General features: G+C 47.8%; 6 protein-coding genes across 6 annotated transcripts; 4 read left to right on the plus strand and 2 right to left on the minus strand.

Moving 5' to 3' along the window:
- Positions 1-2,214: 2,214 nt before the first annotated feature.
- HD556DRAFT_1442775 (uncharacterized protein) lies at positions 2,215-3,174 on the plus strand (the record flags this gene model as incomplete). Its single annotated transcript, XM_041306508.1, has 3 exons — positions 2,215-2,770; positions 2,816-3,045; positions 3,091-3,174. 3 exons carry the CDS (start codon positions 2,215-2,217, stop codon positions 3,172-3,174), a joined length of 870 nt encoding a protein of 289 aa, XP_041160703.1.
- A 4,228-nt stretch (positions 3,175-7,402) lies between these two features.
- HD556DRAFT_1442777 (uncharacterized protein) lies at positions 7,403-8,492 on the minus strand (the record flags this gene model as incomplete). The annotated part of the gene is made up of 3 exons (XM_041306509.1): positions 7,403-7,990; positions 8,050-8,264; positions 8,321-8,492. 3 exons carry the CDS (start codon positions 8,490-8,492, stop codon positions 7,403-7,405), a joined length of 975 nt encoding a protein of 324 aa, XP_041160704.1.
- A 456-nt stretch (positions 8,493-8,948) lies between these two features.
- Positions 8,949-9,717, minus strand: HD556DRAFT_1307959 (uncharacterized protein; the record flags this gene model as incomplete). The annotated part of the gene is made up of 3 exons (XM_041300071.1): positions 8,949-9,354; positions 9,400-9,576; positions 9,638-9,717. The coding sequence occupies 3 exons, from the start codon at positions 9,715-9,717 to the stop codon at positions 8,949-8,951; spliced, it is 663 nt and encodes a 220-aa protein (XP_041160705.1).
- Positions 9,718-9,815: 98 nt separating this feature from the next.
- Positions 9,816-10,985, plus strand: HD556DRAFT_1442779 (uncharacterized protein; the record flags this gene model as incomplete). The annotated part of the gene is made up of 4 exons (XM_041306510.1): positions 9,816-10,130; positions 10,182-10,217; positions 10,278-10,395; positions 10,465-10,985. The coding sequence occupies 4 exons, from the start codon at positions 9,816-9,818 to the stop codon at positions 10,983-10,985; spliced, it is 990 nt and encodes a 329-aa protein (XP_041160706.1).
- A 673-nt stretch (positions 10,986-11,658) lies between these two features.
- On the plus strand, positions 11,659-12,206 carry HD556DRAFT_1236485 (uncharacterized protein; the record flags this gene model as incomplete). The annotated part of the gene is made up of 2 exons (XM_041297827.1): positions 11,659-11,956; positions 12,007-12,206. Coding segments are annotated over 2 exons (498 nt in total), but the record flags the coding sequence as incomplete, so codon positions are not given.
- Positions 12,207-15,235: 3,029 nt separating this feature from the next.
- HD556DRAFT_1307961 (uncharacterized protein) lies at positions 15,236-16,742 on the plus strand (the record flags this gene model as incomplete). The annotated part of the gene is made up of 8 exons (XM_041300072.1): positions 15,236-15,318; positions 15,389-15,470; positions 15,529-15,559; positions 15,739-15,758; positions 15,942-16,090; positions 16,141-16,153; positions 16,239-16,434; positions 16,660-16,742. 8 exons carry the CDS (start codon positions 15,236-15,238, stop codon positions 16,740-16,742), a joined length of 657 nt encoding a protein of 218 aa, XP_041160708.1.
- Between the last annotated feature and the right edge of the window lie 3,997 nt (positions 16,743-20,739).

The raw sequence follows: 20,739 nt of genomic DNA on the forward strand, positions 1-20,739 counted from the left end.
CACCAAAATGGAATTCTAACTAGATTCTCAAAGACGCAACTATGTTTTTCTCGCGGTCAACACCCAATCTCCCTACCGTCATTCCAGCAATGGATTTAATTGACGAAAAACTCACACTGTATTCTAATAACGCCGACTATCAGCCCTCAATTCGTGCTGCCGTTGGACTTGCTAAAAAAACCTTGGATCGCTACTATCAACTCATGGACCATTCTGAAGTGTACCGCATTGCTATGGGTAAGTGCTCTGTTGCAGTTCAAGTAGTCTTGCTCACTATCATTCAGTGCTTCACCCCCGTCATAAACTCGCGTATTTCAAGAATGTGGGGTGGGAGGACAACTGGATTCAAACTGCCGAGACACTTGTGAGAGATGAGTTCAGGCGCTCGTACTTAGTCACACCAGATGCCGACTCTGACGGTGACGATACGGACTTGATTGAATCTTCTCAACAAAGCGCCATGGTGAGTTATTTTGTGTAAGTTAACTTGTATACTAACTATAACAATAGGACAATATATTCGACAACATACCTGCACTCGCACCTCCAAAACCGACCGACCTTGGTGACGATGTAGAAACAACAATACTGAGTGGGGCTATACGAAGATGGCTCCAAACTGATATATTTGTGTTGTGGTCTTTGCACTGCCTAGTCTGCTATACTTGCCTGACAAGTGCGTTCGACCCAGGGGTCTGCGGTCTGGGAATAGTCTTGGGGGTAAGTGAGTGATGTGGGGTCAATAGTCCGAGCGCGGGAAACAATGTCCGAAGGTATATTTACGATGTCCGATGCAAAAGCGTTGGGTTTGTCGGGTCGGGTAGTCGGATTCAGGTCGGGTATGCGGAAACTAATAGTGACGCGTTATGCGAGCGTCGGAAAAGCGAGCGGTATGCGTAATGACAACAATGATTGATACGGATAATGAAAGAGCGATGATATTCGCAATATCAACTAAGAACTACGAAATATCGGGTTTGACCACTAAGTGTCGGGGAACTGCTCCCCTCTACTTGGATAATCAATAATGCTCGAGGTCAGTCCAATATATATGTAAGTACGTAGAAATGCGGAACCCGTAGGCGAAAGTAGCGGCGGAGTATTTCGGATCCGAAGTACATATAAATAAACATGAGGCACTGTGGACTATGGGAAAACATGTAATAGCGCTGGCTACGACGTGAGTAATGTGCGAAATAATGAACTACACACCTAGTGGGGCTAGCAAGACGGGACGGGACACGGATAGGACAAGTGCGCGGGAAAACATCGGGTCCGATGCGGCCTAAACGTCGGGTTGGCGGGTTAGCGTCGGATAACATTGGGAAGTGATTAGCATGTGACGGGTATTTGACGTGTACTGTAAAATAGCTCGATACGAGCCCAGCGCCAGCTCGTGTCCTACAACGAACTCGACCGCTATCTGAATGCCGATGTGGAACATGTTGATGATCCCCTCATGTGGTGGCATGAGCACCACGCAACCTTTCCTCGACTCTCCCGCATGGCATTAGATTATCTGACTATTCCTGGTACGTGCCAACCTTTTTTTCAGTTAAATTGATATCTAAATTTTGACTAAAGCTACCTTGGTCGACGTTGAGCGGCTTTTCAGCCGTGGACGGCTCATTCTCTCCCATATCCGTTCCTGCTTGAATGTGCAATCGACTCGCGCGCTCTTATGTCTTGGCTATTGGAGCCACTTAAACCTCGTCAAGACCTAGGACGTAATGTCTGTAAGCATGCTCGCTGATGTGGAGGGTGAGGAGCTGGAGCTGGAGGATGGGTGGGATCGCATTATCATCAAGTAGCTACTACATTTGTGTGTATCTCGTAGTTTTTTGACAATTGACAGTACCCACCCATGGGTATACCCTCAGTGGGTGATACCCTGGGTGGGTTTGGCCTCATACCCACCAAAAAACCCACACCCACATCGTGGGTGTGGGTATATCGCGGGGTATGGGTGGGGGTTGCGCCGCTCGTACCCCGGGGTTCACCCGTGCTATTCCCTACCCTTCTTGGATCATCGTGGCGATCCTCTTCTGCACGTCCTCTGAACACTGAAATAAATCCTCCTCGACACCCTGTCTGAACATCTGGGTAGAGTCCATGGTGCACCGACCAATTTTATTTGACTTGCTAAGTCCTTTTTCACTTGTCTTTTTTCTTTCCTCTTGTCTTTTTTCTTCTACGCTACTACAGTCATTCATTATGGTGCCTGTCCGCTCGGTGCGTGGCAGTCAGCCAACGTCTACAGGGCTAGGTCACCACTGTGTTAGCCCTAAGAAGGCTCGAAACCCAAGAAAAACTCAAACTATTGTTCATGTTCCAGGCGTTAGCTCTAAACGCGAGCGCCTCCTCGCCCAAATGGCTGCCCTAATGAATCCTCAAGGATTCCAAACTGATGCCCCCGGTTCTAGTTCTGCAGCTCATTCCGAAACCCCAATGAGTGTTAACGATGCTATAAGTTACACTTACGATGAGCAAGACTACGACGCGACCAATGACGACCAGCATGACCAACAAGTACCCTGTCCTCCACCTGTGGTGCGTGAGGGTACAGGCCGCCGTCTCTTAACAGACAAGATGGCCTACAACCTCTATAGTGCTTGGCAAACTCTTATCCCCACTTTGGTGGATGCGCACCTCAAGTATTCTGCACGAACCCACAGGCAACCTCTCACTTCACCCCATCCTGTCATATCTGCCTGTGCAAGCCAGGCTTGTGCACAACGGTGTTTCTCTGTTATTTGTATCTTTTTCGACCGTAGGTAGTTCATTCGTCACGTATCACTCCAACTGACAGTTACAGGTTTCAATTCTATCGATGTATTGTCCTGCAAATGCTCTACGCTTGCGCAAGTCCTTGTTCATCATGGGCTTTTCCCCACTGCACCTTCCCAACCACGTATGGCAGTTTCTGTCGATCTCCTTGCATTTTATCATGCCTTATTTGAGCGCTCGTGTGATGCTGTGCATGCTCTCGCCTCTGCCCTCAAAACACATTACGCTCGCAGAGGTTTTCAGATGATCAACGCAGACGTGAGTTTCATCTGCCTTTTTCAACCTTAACTCATTGCACTACAGGGACAAGTCATTCAAGAACCATTCAGATGGGGCCTTGGCCAAGCTGTTCAGTGGTTTGACATATTGCAGACCGAGGTCAAATGACAGACTGAGGCGACGGTACAAATCTGTCGAGAGCGGGTCTATGAGGCTCGGAGACATCGATATCAAGAGGATGGTAGCAACTCGACTCCCATGCCCTCCCTGCTCCCAGGACAATGTGCTTCTGTTCTCATGCAGCGCTGCCCTGCATGTTTTGGAGGTGTCGTCTTCGGCAGGCCACTCAGCGATGGCGGAGATATCCACGTTGCAACAGATGGCAACTTCCATCATCGCCATCAACGATCTGCGGGTGACTGCCCGCGCTTTTATGAGCCTTCGTATTTCCTTCCAAAGACCCAGGTTGACGAAGTTGGATGACGGATCGTCTCGAAGCATAAGCGTGCTCCCAAGAATCGTAAACATGTAGTCCCGGACGAAGCCATCAACCAATGCGAGCATTCATATGAAGCCGCAGATGGAAAGAAGCAAAAGGCAGCCATGGATTCATTTGATGATACCGGTGTCATGGCCCTTATTTGCCATCATGACATCCCACTCTTCTTCGCTAATATCGACTCACCTGGCGAGCAGCAGAAGTATGCAGTCGCACTAATCGAACATTTATTATCTCTGTTACCGCAGGAAGCTACTGTCATCATACTGTACGATGTTGGTTGCGTCCTCTCACACTCTTTATCTCAGGTAAGCAATCATTTAATCAATCCTATCTCAGTCTGACGTCTGACTATGTAGTATGACATCCTACCTGATTCTGTGACTTCCCGTCTTCAATTCGCGACCACCACTATGCACGCATATGGCCATGAGTGGGCATGTCAGCTCAAATACAACCCTCGGTTGTGCACTGGCCTTGGTCTGTCCAATGGTGAGGGTACAGAGAGACTTTGGTCCAGGTTTGTCAAGTTGATCGGAATTCAACGTTCTTCATCGGTAAGAATTAACAGTATTCAAATGAACCTACATTGATAGTAATCCACTACATAGCGACAAAGACGCCTTTGGTTGATAGACCGACAAGCTAGCACCATTGGTCTGGAGATGCGAGTAGATCTCGGTGATTGGATCAAGCGGAGGCTCAAACGTGGTGTTAATGCTCAGGGTGCAGCAGCCAAGGAAGTGCTGACCAAATGCGGCATCGAAGCTGACGACCTCCAGGCTCAGTGGGAGGATCAGAAGAAATCACAACTCTCTATTCGTGCATGTACGTCCATGTCAGTCATTCAAAATCACAACTAACATTACACATCGCAATCTCAAGATGCTCCTGCACGATTGAAGAAAGAGCTTGATGTCGTCCTTGCTCTACAGTCTGATCTGGACACTTCAGACAAGGCCTTGCAAGCCACACGCACTGTAGTAGAGAAGGGCTCAGTCACCGAGGAGACACTTGATGCTCTGGAGAGCCTCAAGCGCAGCCATGACCGATTGATGAACAAGGTTGAAGTATTGTATTCTTCCCTAAACGTCCATGACAGGTTTCCAGAACTGCAAGGTGTCGACTTAGATTTCATCCAAACACTACTCATGGCCCGCGACCTCAAAATAAATATCCGCAAGCGAGCCATAGGCAGCTTCTTCGAGTGGGATAAACTTGACTGTGCTGTCGGCGGAGCAAATCAAGCCCTTGGTGATGTCAACTACTTCTGCATTGCCACATTCTGACTTATTCTAACAGGCACCAAGTTACATCAGCAAACACGTAAAGCTATTGCGAAGCGGCAGCCTGCTTTAATGACTGCGATTCGCAAATTTAATTCATATTGTGAGCGCCTGGAGAATCTCTATGACCCATCTTGGGGTGTCCCGCTCCCTGCTGCTCTGCCTACCAAACTTGCTGACCTCCGAAATGATCAAACTTTGATGGAGGACATATGGATCACTCCATTGGTAGGAGATGTCCCCCGTTGGATGCAAGATGCCGACGTCAGAGATGGTATACGAGCCTTGCTCAAACGAACACGTTGCTGAGAAGGACAGCGCCGCCTTGGGATCGAGGCAGATAACCTTTGTCGGTGGTTCGGAGATGAGCTGGCCGCATTAGAACTTGCCCTACGCTCTCCCGCAAGTGAGTTGTTTGATATACTAGTATATTGAAGAGTAGCACTGATCCTAGAAGATCACGCATTCATATTTTCCCTGCAGCAACGGCGGGATCACATTCTCCAGCTGCAAACTAAATGGGTCACGCCACTTGTATCCTCCATCCGCTTCGTCAGTAATGCCACAGCAGTGGTTAATCTTGCGATGAGTCTATCTGACAGCGAGGGACCATTGGAAGATGGCCTCTATAGGCTTGTACCAACCTCGCTCACTGATCCCTCCCCTGAGGATGACGCTGATGAATATCTTGTACCTGCATTCGAAGAAGTTACTGAAGAAGCGGTACTCATGGACATTTTGCCCGATGGTATCATTAGCGATGACAAAGATGATGAAGCTGTGGAAGCACCTGAATTTGTGATTGCCTGGACACTGCCAGAGGTATGTTCCCGTCTCTTGATATGTACCTGCATTTATCAAATGTCATAGAATATACACACGGATCCTTTCAAAGCTCCTCTCCCAGAGGATTATCCAATAGTATCAGTCGCATGTACTCCCATGACCCGAGTATGACCAGCAGTTGATGGGTTTCCAAGTCAAGTATTCGACCCAAGAGATCAGTCATTCCTGGCTCAGCCGACTGCCCATCTCAACGACACATGTATTAATGGCTGCACGGCACTACTATACTTTGAAATACTCAAAACCTCACGTGTGCAGCCTTGTGCAGTTCTTTCCACGCACGACCTCCCACGTATCCAATACAATGCATCGGATGAAGTACTGTGGCAAAATACTTCGTGGACATTGTTTTGGGAGAAAGATGTTTGGATCTTACCCATTCATCGCCCCTCACCAGTCGGACACTGGGTATTTTGTGCGATTTATATTCAAACGAAGGAGCTTCACCTTTTTGACAGCCTGGCTGAGCGACAGCCATGGAAAAATGACGTGAACGTGAGTGATAGTTTCAGTCGTCCCCTGGTAAACTGACGATGATCTGATAACAGGACATTATGCATCTTATTGCACGTCTATCGTCCATCGCTCACCAACGTTGCAGCTCGCGTAAAATTAATCTTTGAGGGTGGGTAGCCCGGCCACTAATAGTCAAACCACTGCAGACGAATGGCTATGACTGCGGTCTCTGGGTCCTAGCGGCAATTGCAGCCATCTTGCGGGGAGCTCATAGACCAGGGATGTGCGAGGAGGATATGATAGCTTTCAGACACTATCTATGTACACTTGTAGATACAATACCTGCTCCGTGACATGCGATACATACAGTTGTCTACAACTTTCCCGAAGACATGTGCTGAGTACTGCGAAAACACAAAAAGGATTGAGTATCACACCTGGTTGGCAGCATGCTAAGACAATAAGGACAGGCATTCCTGACGCCCGTAGACATATACTACTTCAGTTGAGAAACCATTCATGAAGTAAAGCCAACCAACTGCTTAATAATGGCGTGTTTACTTACTATGATGTAGTTGAGGATGGCCCGCTAAGGTCAGGATTGTCAAAACTCACAAACAGGTCGACTTGACATACGAACAACTTAGAGTCACTACGATTCGATTCCTGTAGATATATACCAGTCAAGGACGGGAAAACATCCATGCTGACCTGGAAACCGGTTGATAATGGTGTGTTTACTTACAATCGTGTAGTTGAGGATAGCCCAAGGTCAGACTCACGAACAAGTCGAATTGCCATACAATGCCATACGAGCTACTTAAAATCACTTACAACTCGATGAAGCAATCCAACGTATACCAGTGTTACACGAAGTAAGGTGGCTCTGCATGATAAAGCACTCAAGATATGTATCTCATCCGAACCGGGCTGGTGAGGGCCTTAGTTCTGGCCTATTCATAGCCATAGATTGTTCCATATCATGCTCCAGAGATATGTTTTCTGTTTCATAGGAGTTTTATTTGCAACTTGATTGGTTATCATACCTCTCGGGAGGTGCGTCTACGAGCCTAAACAGGAGATCAGCATGATGGATCTAAGATTGTAACAAGGCACTCTGGTCTCTTCCTCTCCCTTAGGCTAAAAATTGTCAAATGTTTCCCTTTGAGTACAAATTCTTAATTCCCGCGAGGTACACATAGGTCAGTACAATCTGGTTGACTTTGTGACAATTTCTACCAAGATACAGAACAAAAGACCCCCTTGATTATACTTCGCATCCAGGAAAAACAACAAGCCCAGTATCTACTTATTCCTCATTGATGGTACCAACTGCAGTCACAGTCGCTGAAAGCTGTGTGAGTAGCCCATCAACTTCTCCCTCCTCATCAACAACATCCGTAGTAGCCGAAAGCTGAGTGAGGCAGCTAATCTGTGGGATGAGCGAGCTGGTTTCCGGTCTACTGACAGGCAAAGAGTGCTGCCGTGCTGCTTTCAACCTCCAGGATGGAGGGGCGACGGGTAACTCAACGAAAACCTGCAGTTTTGGACGACGTAAAGGCGCAGAAGACACCACAGGAGAATGGCAACCAGAAGGTACAGGAGACTCCACAGAAGAATGGTGACGAGAAGGTACGGGCGACACCACAGGAGAATCCTCGGGTGATAATACCTGTGGTTTTCGCCGATGAAGCCGATGAGAAGGTGCAGGTGGAGACAGCGGCTCTGGAGATGTCTTGGCCATTGAGAGACGAGGAAGTCCCCTCCTATCGATCCGACCATTCAGGAATGTGCGCCGGCCACGTGGGTTCCGTGAATCATTTTGAGGTGCCTCTCCAAAGATGATCGGTTCACGGGAAGTCATGATTTTCCGGCGGGCTTTATCAGTGGTGACATGCTGAACGATGATGAAGTTTGTTTTCAGGGCATCAGCAAATAGGAATAGATCCCACTCACCTGAATGATGATGGTGTTTGTTTTCAGGGCATCAGCAAGTAGGTCCCGCTCACGGAGTGTAAGGTCGTGGATACCCTTGCTTTTGACAAGCGTTGGGCGTTTCTTGCCGGGCATGAGAACATTCTCAGGGTAGTGATGGAGGGTGTATCCACGGTGGGCTAGAATGGCAGGTAGTCTCTTCCATGGAAATGTCCCCCCTCGACCATCGAGTGTGCCTGTGAAATCGTCAGAAATCCTACAGATCAATCCTTAATTCCTCATCAAAACTTACCAAGAAGTGCTGTCAGCCCACCAATAATGCAAGGGATCCCATCGAGCTGCCTCCAACGCTCAGAATCTCCATTTTCCCGCCTTTCAAGCCACCCTGCTAATATTGTATCTGCTGTTACACCACGCTGCAAAGCGATGCAATCAAGAACGGAGTCAAGTCTGGCGAAATCCATGGTGAAATCCATGTGGACAATTTTGTGTAAGAAGAAGCAGTACAGTTTGAGAAGGCGCCAGTCCAAGTGAAGGTGATAGTGCCAGGAGAACGACATTGATGACAGAAGCATTGATCCTTACAGGCTTCATCGATGTCGTGCCCAGTCAGAATTTAGTAAATCTGTTGAGAAGTCAAAATTCCTGCGCACAATTAGTAATATCAGTGCCGATCTTGAACGTTCATCGTTTGAACATTCAACGTACAACTTTGGTTCAGCTTCATTAATCCTTAATTAATCCTTATTACCACACTGGAGGACATTTATTACTGTGCTGGAGGATCATCGATCCTCATCCATGCGAGATGATGAGATCTCTGGGTAAGTAAGTCTTAATTTTAATGAGTACTCTGAAAGAAGTAAATGCATCGCAAGAGAGTTACATTATACCATTATCTATTACTGCATGAAGGCTGCTCAAACACGAGAACCGGTCTGGTACATCAACTCGCCCATCGAGTGAGCAACACACAGCTCCGAAACTCCCTCCACATGGATGAAAAACTCGATGTCCTCTAAGTATGCAAGGGTGGTACTGAGGTAACAAGTGACTGTGTCAGCAGCACGAAACTTGGCCGAGACGCCACAAAAATTAAGGATTTTATCTTGAACGGGGATGGAGCGGTTGAGCAAGCCTCGGACCGTGACTATCATATTTGTAACAATGGTTTGATCCCCATTATCGGCACGGTCATTTGTATACACGATGCTGTTGACAAATTGAAGCAAGGCGCCCTCAGAAAATGCACGAGGTTCAGTAATCAAAGATAACATTTCGTCTTTGATCCCTTTGAGCGTGAGTAGACATCCTGTAAGATCTAATCTGTGGGATGTTAATTTTATGTTCATTTAATTGAAAACAACGTACAGTGAGTCATCATTCTCCTCAATGTCGCTGGAATTGCCTGTCTCCGACTCATCACCATCTTCATCCGAGTCATAGCCATGCAGAGCTCTTTCAATAGCTTTCTTGAGCTCCGACGGCCCTGTGTTGTTCTTTTCAACACGAAGCTCCCTCCGCCGGCTTAGAATGCTGTCTCTGTTTCTTCAATTGGTTGACCGGTCAGGAACCACCGGAGACAATTAATCAAAGCAGTGAGACTTACTTTGCATAATGGCGTCGTCGGTTTTCACGACCTGCTTGCAGGTTTTCCTCAAGTGTCTGATGAAAAGGAGGACGCAGCATGATTTTAGTCGCAGGGATGTAACAGTGTGGTGGTGGTTGGTTGAAAAGCTCGCAAAGAAGCAGTGAAGTTTCAATCGGAACAGCAACAATGCCTGTCCATGAACATCCCGGATACCATGGCAAGCAGAACGATTCTTTCCTGGTCAATCACCTTCCTGACTTCTGTTTTGAAAGCAGCGGATCTTTTCGTTGGATTCCTGCCAACAACATGGCAGTGGGGTCTTTTGCTCTTCGTGTTGTGCTCTCGGTGCAACTTCCTTTCTATTTTATATCTTCTACCAGCCAAAATATTTTGGCGACCTCTCAAACGCAAAAAAGAGTTCCTTTCCGTACATCGTATGTACTTTCCTGCATTGATCTTTGACCTCTCCAAAACAAAAACAAAAAAATGGTTCCTCTCCTCAGGTTTTCTTGTGAGTTTTTTTGTTCGTACCATGTGTGCGCAGTCCTGACCAACACTCCAGAAGGCTTTATCTCAACCTTTGTGCGACATTTTACAGGTAAGACATTGATATACTTTGTTGGGACTACACTCACTTATCCTCTTAGCTATGACCCAGAAAAAAGGCTCTCTGCCGCCTGACTATTCAAGAACCTCTCCCTTTCCCGAGTCTCTTTTGCCTGAGCCCATGCTGGATCGCAGCACAGGATGCTACCTGCAAGAACAAGTGGGTGGTGGTAAACACTATGTGGATCCCGTCATGGATCTGACTCCAACCCGTCTTTGAACACACATCAAACCCACAGCCCGTGACATGGGGCTTGTCAAGGAGGCGTCCATGCGTCGTCAGGCCATGCCCGCTAATGACCAGCCCACTGGAGGCGACTCCCTCATTAGCGAGCCCATCAATCAGGAAGTTGTGCACCCTCTGCAGCTTTCTGTGCCCGCTGGTACTATCCCTCCTGATATCCGCAGTAGTCCTGCGCTCAAGCCTGCACCAGCACACCAGGGCGTACTTCAGGATCTTTTCTATGATCCCGTCATAGTCCCTCCCAAGGTACCTCCGCAACCAAATCTATCTACTAAGCCTGCTTGTGTGGAGTATGAGACATATGACTTTAGTGGCGACTTTGCTGGCTTTCAGAACAACTTACCTCGTCCTTCTACATTATCCACAACCACTGGTTTCAACGACTTCAATGGCCCTCCTGGTCCATCTACATTGCCTACCACCACTGCTCCCTCTACAATACCGTCCGTTCCTGAGACACGTGTCATACCTCCGACCCCCATGTTTCAAATCAATCCAGCGTTTGATACGGACTAGGATAGTTCGAGCTCTCCCTAGGCGGATTGCCTAATCTGATAGCGGGCTCGCTATTGGAGAGACGGGGATCTTCTCTCGAATGAGAGGTTCGGGGGTTCCACTTAAGGTAGCGTCGGCTTTCCTTAAGGTGCGGCTTAGACTGAAGGACTGGGACTGTCTTTCAGAGGAAGTTCTGGATAAAACCTAGTAGAATCAAGTAGGGAATATACATGATTCTAGTCTGCTCTATATACTGTCGTCCGTGTGCACAGACCAATACTACGTTCGGTAGGTAGATGTAAGTGTGTCTATACAAGGGCATCTTATCTGATGCCATGCGGTCGATTATCTATACATGAGGCTTACCATGCCTCTCTTATCTGTCCTCAAGGCGTAGCATGCCTTGGAGTCTAACTGCGCATGCTAAGGCACGCGGCTTGTCTTCTGACCATGAGGCAGAGCTTCCTCATGATCCGGGTCGAGGACCATCTAGGTCCGATCAGATGTAGCCTAGGCTGGTCTAGGTCATCTAACGGCATCCAGGCCGTTCTAGGTGTCTCTACGAGTCTCCGTTGAGTCGGTAAGTCTTCCAAGACGGTGCATATGGTGGGATAGGGGCTAAGGTCATGATGACCTCTGTAGGAGGGGTTCTCGGTTACATGTTATTGTAACAGCGTTGGGAGGTTGTGATCTCGATGATGTTCTGATGGATGGTAATGAAGATATCATTCCTGCTGTGAAAGGACGGAGGCACGATGCGACGAACGACATCCTTCGCGAGGGTTTTGTGAAAATGGAACACCTTGTGCATGAGCTCAGTCGTCAAACCTCCATCCCCACCCATCAAGTCATCTCATTATGGCACAAGAGCCATGCTCGCGGCATCAATGGTGTTAACCATTGGAACGCATATAGCGGCTACTTCAAGGATAATCTTAAGCAGGAGCTTGCCAGACTCGGTGGCAAGGCTCCTGATGTACCAGGAACACCAAGTGAGCGTTTCTCACTCTTGCTATGTTTTAAAAAAAAATCTTTTGTCCAGGCGCTACTGTACGCCGTAACTGCTATGAGCTATTTAAAGCAGCGTATCCGGACACCTGGCAGACTATCCTAGAGTACCACGGCCAGTCTGTACTTCTTAGTGGTGTCCCTCAGACCGTTGCCATGCGCGCACAGGAGTTTCAAAAGTTTTTTAAGAAGATCGTTGCTGTGGTATGTACATCTCAACTTGTAGTATTATAATACTGAATAGATATAGATGGATGGAGGAGCTGCACGGTTCGGATTTGAAGCAGCTTTGGTGGCATGTGGGAAAGTCGTTAATCAAGATGGTGGTCTTGGCATGGCTCATACAACTCCGGGAGCTGCTGGTGTAAGTTCACTCTTCTGGTTTGGATTTGACCTCAACGTCACATGCTCACACTCTCACAGTTCTGGCTCTCACGTTGTAAGGCTGACGATGATACAATCATTGGGCATCTCAAGGCACATGTATAGTAAGTTGCTCATATCCTTCGGAGAACTTGGTAGTGACTGAGCTCCGCATATTTAGTAATTTGACGTCACTCGTTATTGTCGAGGAAGCCTTCCCAGGAGATAATATTGTAACCCAGCCAGATGTGCCCAGCGGCCGTGAGGCTTCGATTGCCCTATCTGACACCATCGATATAGCCAAGGACGGGACCAAGTGGATCAAGGCAGAGATCTCTCGCCAACTCTGTATGTGTTAGTATATCTTCCTGCTCTTTCTTGCATTAATGAGGAGCGACAGTGAACCTGGGCGGCAAATTTCTGTCGTCAAAGAAGTTCCCATGGAATACACTTCCAGGAGAGCTCACACGTCAGGGAATGATGATAAAGGGCTACCCTGAGGATGTCATACTCCCCGGGGAATACCATGCTTCAAAGAGCAAGGGCATTGCCAATCTCACTCTGAAGGAAGCTAGTGAGGTCATCATGGCATTGAAGGCGGGCACCATGCAACTAATCAAGGTTCTGGAGGACAAGCAAGGTACACCTTCGACTTATTTTATTCCTGCGTTCTGACATCTAGGCGCATTTTGATACAGCTAAAATTCTCATTTCTGAGTGCGCAGTAGTGATGGGGGCACGTCCCCCAGTGGATTCCATCCATGCAGCAGGACATCGTCTTTTCGCGAACGGCACTTCTGACCGCAAAGGCCTTGCTCGCGAGAAGCCTAGTAAGGCTGTCACCAAAAGGAAAGGCAAGACCTCTCAGGAGGCACCAACCTTGCGTCGTTCCCCACTCTCTCTTTCTGATGACTCTGGCGACTCCAACTCTGATGGTCCCCCCAACATACCCATCAGTAGACCTCCTGCTCGTGAATTCAAGGTCGTGAAGTCAAAGGAAGTGATCTCTCTCACATCTAGCGATGCCCAATCTGGTTTGGAGGATGAGACTACTAAGAAGGCTGACTCCAACTATGAGGACAAGGCTACGTCCAAGAAGCGGAAGGCAAAGTCAGAGGGTGGCTCACAAGCAGCCAAGAAGAGGGCTTCATCTACTGAGACACCTGTGCCTAAGGTAAATAAAGACAAGGCGCCCACAAGGACTAAGGGAGAAACCGAGAAGGTAAGGAAGCCTAAAATCATTGAGTCGTCTGATGATGAAATGCTTGGTGACGCTGCCAAACACCTTCGCGATGGCCCACCTAAACTCAAAGGTGTCAAAGGTATTGTACTGATTCGCTATCCTCTCACTAGTATATTAACCATATATTTAGAGCACCCCAAGCCCCGTCCAGTCAAGCCCCCTGTAGCATGCGAGGAGAATGACTCCATGAACAAGAAGACTGTTTTAGATAACACCGAGCTTGCTGCAGGTGCTACTCCGGGCCACGCTGAGCTTGATGACAGGCTTCCTCCTCGGCCTAAGTCACCAGCATCACCCTCACCAATGTGTCGCCAGCCTTCCCACATGCTCACAGACCATGTTGTCCCTGCTGCAGGTGCCTCAGAGAGTGTTGCTCCCGCTTCAAGTGACAATGTTACTCCCGCTCCAACCTCACCCATTGACAAGCAGAGCGGAGAAAATGTTTATGCGCTGGTTCAGCAGGGAGATCCAGCCACTGAGCGTGCCCATGATGCCAATGTGAGACAAGATATCATTCAGGCCGATGAATGCATGTATGGTCCACGTCAGGGATTACGCATGGAGCCACGTTATCACTCAACATGGAACGATCCTCCGTATGGAGAGAATCATCCACACGGTCCTGGCCGTGGGTTCCCTCGCTATCCGCCATCCAATTACCAGCGCAGTTATTATGATCAATGTATGCAACATGGCCCTCCGCCCCCTCGTGGATCACAGCCTCCTCAGCCATCTCGCGGCTCTCAACCTCCTCTGAGTCGCAGTTCTCAACCTCCTCGTGGCTCTCAGCCCCCTCAGCAGTATGATGAAAACCACTATCGCGGCAGTAGATATCATGATGATCACTACCGCGACCACGACCCTCGAGAGTACCGTGAAGATTATTGGCACCCCTCCAGCAACCCATATTATGGCTCTGGGGGGGGAGGGTATCACCATGGGTACGGTCCTGATTATTCTGATGATCAGATGGACCTTTGAGATCCTCCATTGGTCGCATTTATTGGACTGCCTCGGTCGCTCACATATTTTTTTTGCGTTGTTATATACTATCTTGATATTGAGCCTTGCATCTGACCCATCTTACCGTTTATGTCCTTTTCCTGTCATTGTATTTGCCATATTAGATACTAGTTAATGCATGGCCTTCTGTCTGATTCATGCCTTGTGACAAAAAACGGAAAGAAAAAAAATAAATGAAGCATGTAGTCTAACATATAGGAACTCTGACATATCATCTGTCATCGTGGACGTACTCTGAAATATACATCCGACATCACACCAACATATGGAGATGTGAACATCTGAGTCAGGCGCAGAGGATCTCTGGCAAGACTCGGAGGTCACCCTCATGGACATCGCACCTCGCACCTACAGAACATCAGGTGCGGAGGATCTGGAGATGAGGAGGATGAACTCACCCTCTCCAAGAGGTTCCACATATAAGCTCTGGAGGGAGAATCAGACAGCCCTACGAAACTAGGGAGAGACATCCTGATGGAAGTAGTCTCTTAGACCTTTTACTTATTGGCAACATAAAAATAGGGTCTCACATACCGTGAGAACATCGTCAAAGTGCTGCCAAGGGTGGGTTGAACACTCCCTTATTCAGACGCGTGTTCATTCCATTAGAAGGTAATGCAAATACACTCTTTCCATGACATACTTCGGTTTTGACACTCACAATATGCTGTGCAAAGTGGACATTTTTGCTTCGATCGCACTGGAGCAAGATGAAAGGTCTGTCTGTATACTGTTGCACAATACTTGCCCTTTATCATTCTCATCATGGATCTACATAGTGCCGCAGCGTTCCACTCCAGCACACATCGCCCCAACAATCAATTAACATTTGTTTTTCAGTAATTTCCACCCAGAATGAGAACTCAGGTGTATGTACTGCAGTGGAAAGTTAATCAGAATGAACGACTAACTGCACGACTTTGCCAGAAATGCTGGGTGTTGCAAAATATTGATTCAGGTCCGTGCATGGTACATCCATGTACGAACATTCTTGCCGAAGGCTACTGCTTTCCTCTGACAGGTCTAGGCATTGTGATAATAATGTTCTCCGATTGTATATCTCTGATGTGATTAATCGAGGTTTTTGTATCATCAGAACATATTTGCTCTGGAACAATAATTGAATCTTGCTTTCAGCCATGCTATCGACCTCATCGGTGAGCACCTGATCTACTTACCATACCCGAGCAGTGACAGATGCATCAGCTAGTCTTTTCTCGCAGCATCCTTTCATCATTGTCTTCGGTATCGGCATCCCTGCAGCATGTACTTGTCTTTACCTTCCCTCTGGTGTTCCACGACTATTGAAACATTTTGTTCCCTTTCACAGATATGACTAGCCCGATCCCGGGAATCACAGGGTGCTAGTGGAGTTTGACCAGTTTCTGGCATTTCTTCTCCTTTGCAAATTGGGTGGGTATCAAACCAGGCCGCAGTCAGGGGGAACGAGCGGGGAGAATCGAGCTCACCTGGTGCATTGGATCTTTTGGTATGTCATTCTTGACCATGGCCTTAGGTCACTCTGATATATTTTCACAGGTCAGATAGAATGGTTTGCCCCGATATTGCTACGGCAGCGTCTAAGAGTACCATCAACCTGCACATTTCTATTTTCGTGATGTGCATTTGCGATCCAGAAGTACCTCATTCCTAACTCCATCGCCACTCTCTCGCGTCCGTCTATTCAGAATCTTCTCAAGGACTTCATCAGTCTTCTGTCATTGTCTGAAAAGGAAGATTGGATCAAAATCCGATGTGATGAAAGCCAGGAAATGATGGGCTTGGGTGGGGGAGTCGCGGTCTGCGCTAGTGGCTCAGAGATCTTGATGAGAGGTGCACAGAATGCAGTCGCGAGATTGGGTTTGACAATGTGGGCAGGATTGCTCATACAGAGCTGTTTACTTTGTAACGCTGAGGTAGATGTCATCTTATACTGGTGTTTTTACATTTGTGTTCGCGATGATCAACTTATGTGTTTTCCCATCCTTGAGCTGCTTGACCGTTGGCGACGCATCATGTGTTTTGATATAGCTTGTCCCGTTATATCATAATCATTAGGGTCTATCAAAACGCTCAAATTCGGCTCTCTTGCATGCTATCGTTTGAAGATATACCATTTAGTGATCTACAAATGGCGATAGAGTAGGTACTTGGGCTGCCATGAATAGTAAGTACTGGCAAGAAAATAGGAACGCGGAAGTCTAGATTTGAATATTGAATGACCATCAAAACATCAACTCTGCGGGAAACAAGCATTGCACCCCCCACGCAGAAGGTCGTTGCATGAACCAAGGGCTGCATTCCAGGAAACGGGGCCCACTTCCCTGGTGGTGTGGTTCCAGGGAAAGTAGTGCAAGGGAAAGGAGGTGCGCGATGAGAGATGGATCCGAATGCGTGGGGTGACGGTTATGGTGGCGAATGAGGAGTTAGACACAGGTGCGGGGGAAAGAGAGTTGAACTGAGCATGCGCGTGCCACACGTCTTCCATTCTTCATGACTGATGCAAAGCAGGATTCGAAGTAGGACAACGGAGACCAAAGAACCATCCGCAGCAGGTCACTCCTGTATGCACAAAGTCATCCGCTCCGCCAGTTGAGCCTTGTGCTTGTGTTTGGATTGGTTGTGCCCCTGCTGGTTGACCTGATTGTGTTGCACTGTTGGCCTGGTTGCTGTTCGTACATTGCATAGCTGCAGCCGCTTCCGCATCAGTTTCATGGACAATGCCATATCTCTGTATTGTATTTTAATGAAAGGAAATTGGAGGGACAACGAAGGACTCACATCTTCATCTTGAGCAAGAGGTACATCGACAGTGTGCGTGGAATGTCCTCCAGAAAACAACTTGAAGTTGAAGTTCCGATGCCGGGATCGTTGTTCGATTGGTTGGGATGCATTTACAGGTCGTGTGCCAAAATGTACGGAACTGAGCAAATGACGCCAACGAACAAGGGACGATGGGCTTGCGGGAGTTGCATGACGAGACGCATGGTCTGATTCGTCGCCAAAGAAATCATTGCCCTGTATCTGGGTGTCAGGTGAGAAAGGTCAAGAACAAGAAATTGCACTGACATATCTTGCCAGTACTGCTGTTTTGGCCTGTTGATTAGACGCAAGACGGTCGTCAAAGGTCTGACGAGAAAAGAGAAAGGTGAGGCTACTCACGATTGTTGGGCGCACAACTCTCGGTTGAACTGGATGTCCCTAGTGAAAAGTGAGATGTAGTGTGAAAGAGAAGCAGAGATGACTTGCCTGGAGCTTTGCATTCCCATCATCTAAGCCCTAGATGGTCAAAACCATTAGGAAGGAAAGTTAGACAACTAAGCACATACGTACCACAACATTTTTGAGCGCAGCCTCCAGGTCCCATACATATTTTTTTTTGTCTACTCCAGCGCTGGCAATGTATTTTCCATCGCGGGACAGGGCAAGAGCCAAGATTTCGTCATCATGCAAGAGTGGATCTCTGACCGCCTGATTGGTCTTGAGATCCCAGATACGAATGGAGAAGTCATACGATCCACTAATAATATACTTTTTATTGGGAGTAAGACAGAGGGATGCGATGGTGCGGGTGTGACCCAAAAAAACGACGAGTTCCTTTCCATCAATTGCCCCCCATTTTCGGATGGTGTTATCACCCGACCCGGAGAAGATGTGTGCGCCGTCCTTGGACCAACATAATGATGTCACCCAGTTTTCATGTCCATTGATCTTGACAAGCAGCCTGCCGTCCCTTGACCATATGCAGATTGGACCGTCCCCACTGCTCATCAATTTGTTGCCTGTTGGAGAGTATTTCACGGCTTCAACCCATCCATGACTGGTCTCTATGGGTGGTGCTATTTGTCGACCAGTATTTGGGTTCCAGCGTCATATGGTGCCGTCTTGCGATCCACTTGCTATCTCCAGGGAATTGCGAGACCAATCAAGGCACCTTATTGGAGCATTATGCCCCTCCCACGGGTCGCCGATCATGCTGCCCTACTTTATATTCCAAAGCCGCAGTCTGCCGTCTATACTTCCACAAACGACCATTGTTTCATCTGGGGATACTACCATCGAACCTATCCCTCCCCCATCGCTATTGAAAGGTTTTCCCACTGGCTCTCCATCTCTTTTCCACTGACAAATCGAACTATCGTCAGACACACTCATTATATTGCCACTGGTACCCAAATAGGTAAGACTCCATATACAGTTGGAGTGACCCTCGATGACGTACTCCGGCAGCAAGCTTCCTGCCGAACGTTCTGGCTTTGGTTTCTTCCACGACGTGGTCCGAGTGTTGTGGTTGACAAAGTAGGACCGACCAAGTGGTGAGATGTGCCATTCCTATCCAGGAACAGCCAGATATCCAGGAACATCTACGTTCAACAGTGAGTTCGTCACTCCTTGTCGCAATTTCATCCCTCACCTAGTCGCACTCCTGGTAAAGGTCGGTTCCTCGAGACTATCACCAGCGTGTCATCTTGATATAGTGTTTCACCATCCGGCGATGTCTGAAACTGATGCCACACAGGAGGAAGCGCTTTGTTCCTGCCTGGTTCTAATTCAATAAGCTGGTAGGTCTCACAAGGTAGCTGCTCACCTTCCCAAAGTGCATCCTGGCGGTGCTGTGCACCATATGGTGGTAAATATTTCGCGCTCGTCCGATATATCGATGAGTGTAATGACACTTCTCCTCGTCTCGTTGACATGCTTGACTCGGCTTCTTCGTGTTGCATGACAAGGATGTCGTGTCGTACAGACAGACTGGACAATGAAATACTGCGCAAAGTCAGTAATCGAGGGGAAGGAGAGATACGGGGCGAAAGTGTCGAAGAGACCTGCTAATTGGGTCAGTTTTGCATGCTGTAGTTGCAGGCGCCCTGCTGACACCGCATGTCAATGGCTGTGTGACCACCGGATCAAGTACTTACCTTGGTCCGGTTCAGATTTGGAGGCAGTTTGATATACATTGGTCTGTTATGTATGTCTCATCAGCGAGTGGAATAATATGATATTTGTTTGAACGGGTGTATACACATGTCGGATCTGTACGCTGTCCATAGCGCGTAGCAGCACTCCCAAGCAAAGTACCACCATCACAGTAGCGACAAGTGATGCCTGATTTGCATGACCGACGGGAATGTATCTTGATGTTGCCATTGCGCAATATTGCTATATTCATCACCTCTGGAGTCTGGATGTTGATAGTGGCCAAACCAAAGTCGTCTTAGTAAGTAGTTTCGAATGTTCGATATCAAAGCCAAAGTCATGTTCAGAATTTCAGATGAACAATCAACTTCACCAGATTTTCCACAAATCGTCACCTTGATTCATTGACCGGAAGAACCCTGATGTAGGCTACGCGGCGTCAACCTGAACGCTCTCACCTGTCTACGTGACCTGCTGCACAACTTCACCAACAGCCTAACCATTACCACAAATTTGAAGAACACAAGAAAGGGATTCGAATTTCGTCTTCTTGCACGACAACGTCCACAATATGAGCAGTTTGTTAAATAACACAATGTACAAGTGAGACGGGGACAATGGACTTATTATGTGGGAATCGTTGGAAGGCGATGCAGATTCATCTGCACAAATGATCAATGCGAATAACATTTAACTGAACAAATGAAAAGGTCGAACCTGCAGATTCATCATCATCTAGTCGTGGAGGACCAGGCCGTTGCTGAACCAATAACCAACATATCAGATCAATGTTATTCCAATAATAGGATATACTCACAACCACCACTACTTCCCTGCTCAAATATCTTGTCCGCTCGCGTTCCCTCGCCCCCAAAGGCTGCATATTATTATTATGCTATGTTATCACCGCCTGCGGGGTTGGAAAGGCTCGCCTTTGGCATAGTGGGTAGTGCTTGACGGGGTTGTTCAAGAGAGATGGGACAATCTCTGCGGTGCGGGAGATATATATGTACATGTAGGTGCAGAGGTGGATGTGGGTGTAGAGGTGGTGAAGTCATAGACATATCGGATGGGACGATACGCGATGGGGGTGAGAAGGCAAACATGATGATATGGTGGAGGACTTACGGATGAGATATCTACGGGAATAGTCGACTACACTAGTCGGAGGTGGCCACCTTCGTGAAGGCATGAGCATCGGCGTATATGTCATGCTGCTGT

This window comes from Suillus plorans (assembly GCF_016647745.1).
Source record: "Suillus plorans strain S12 chromosome Unknown HD556scaffold_25, whole genome shotgun sequence".
Lineage (NCBI taxonomy): Eukaryota > Fungi > Basidiomycota > Agaricomycetes > Boletales > Suillaceae > Suillus > Suillus plorans.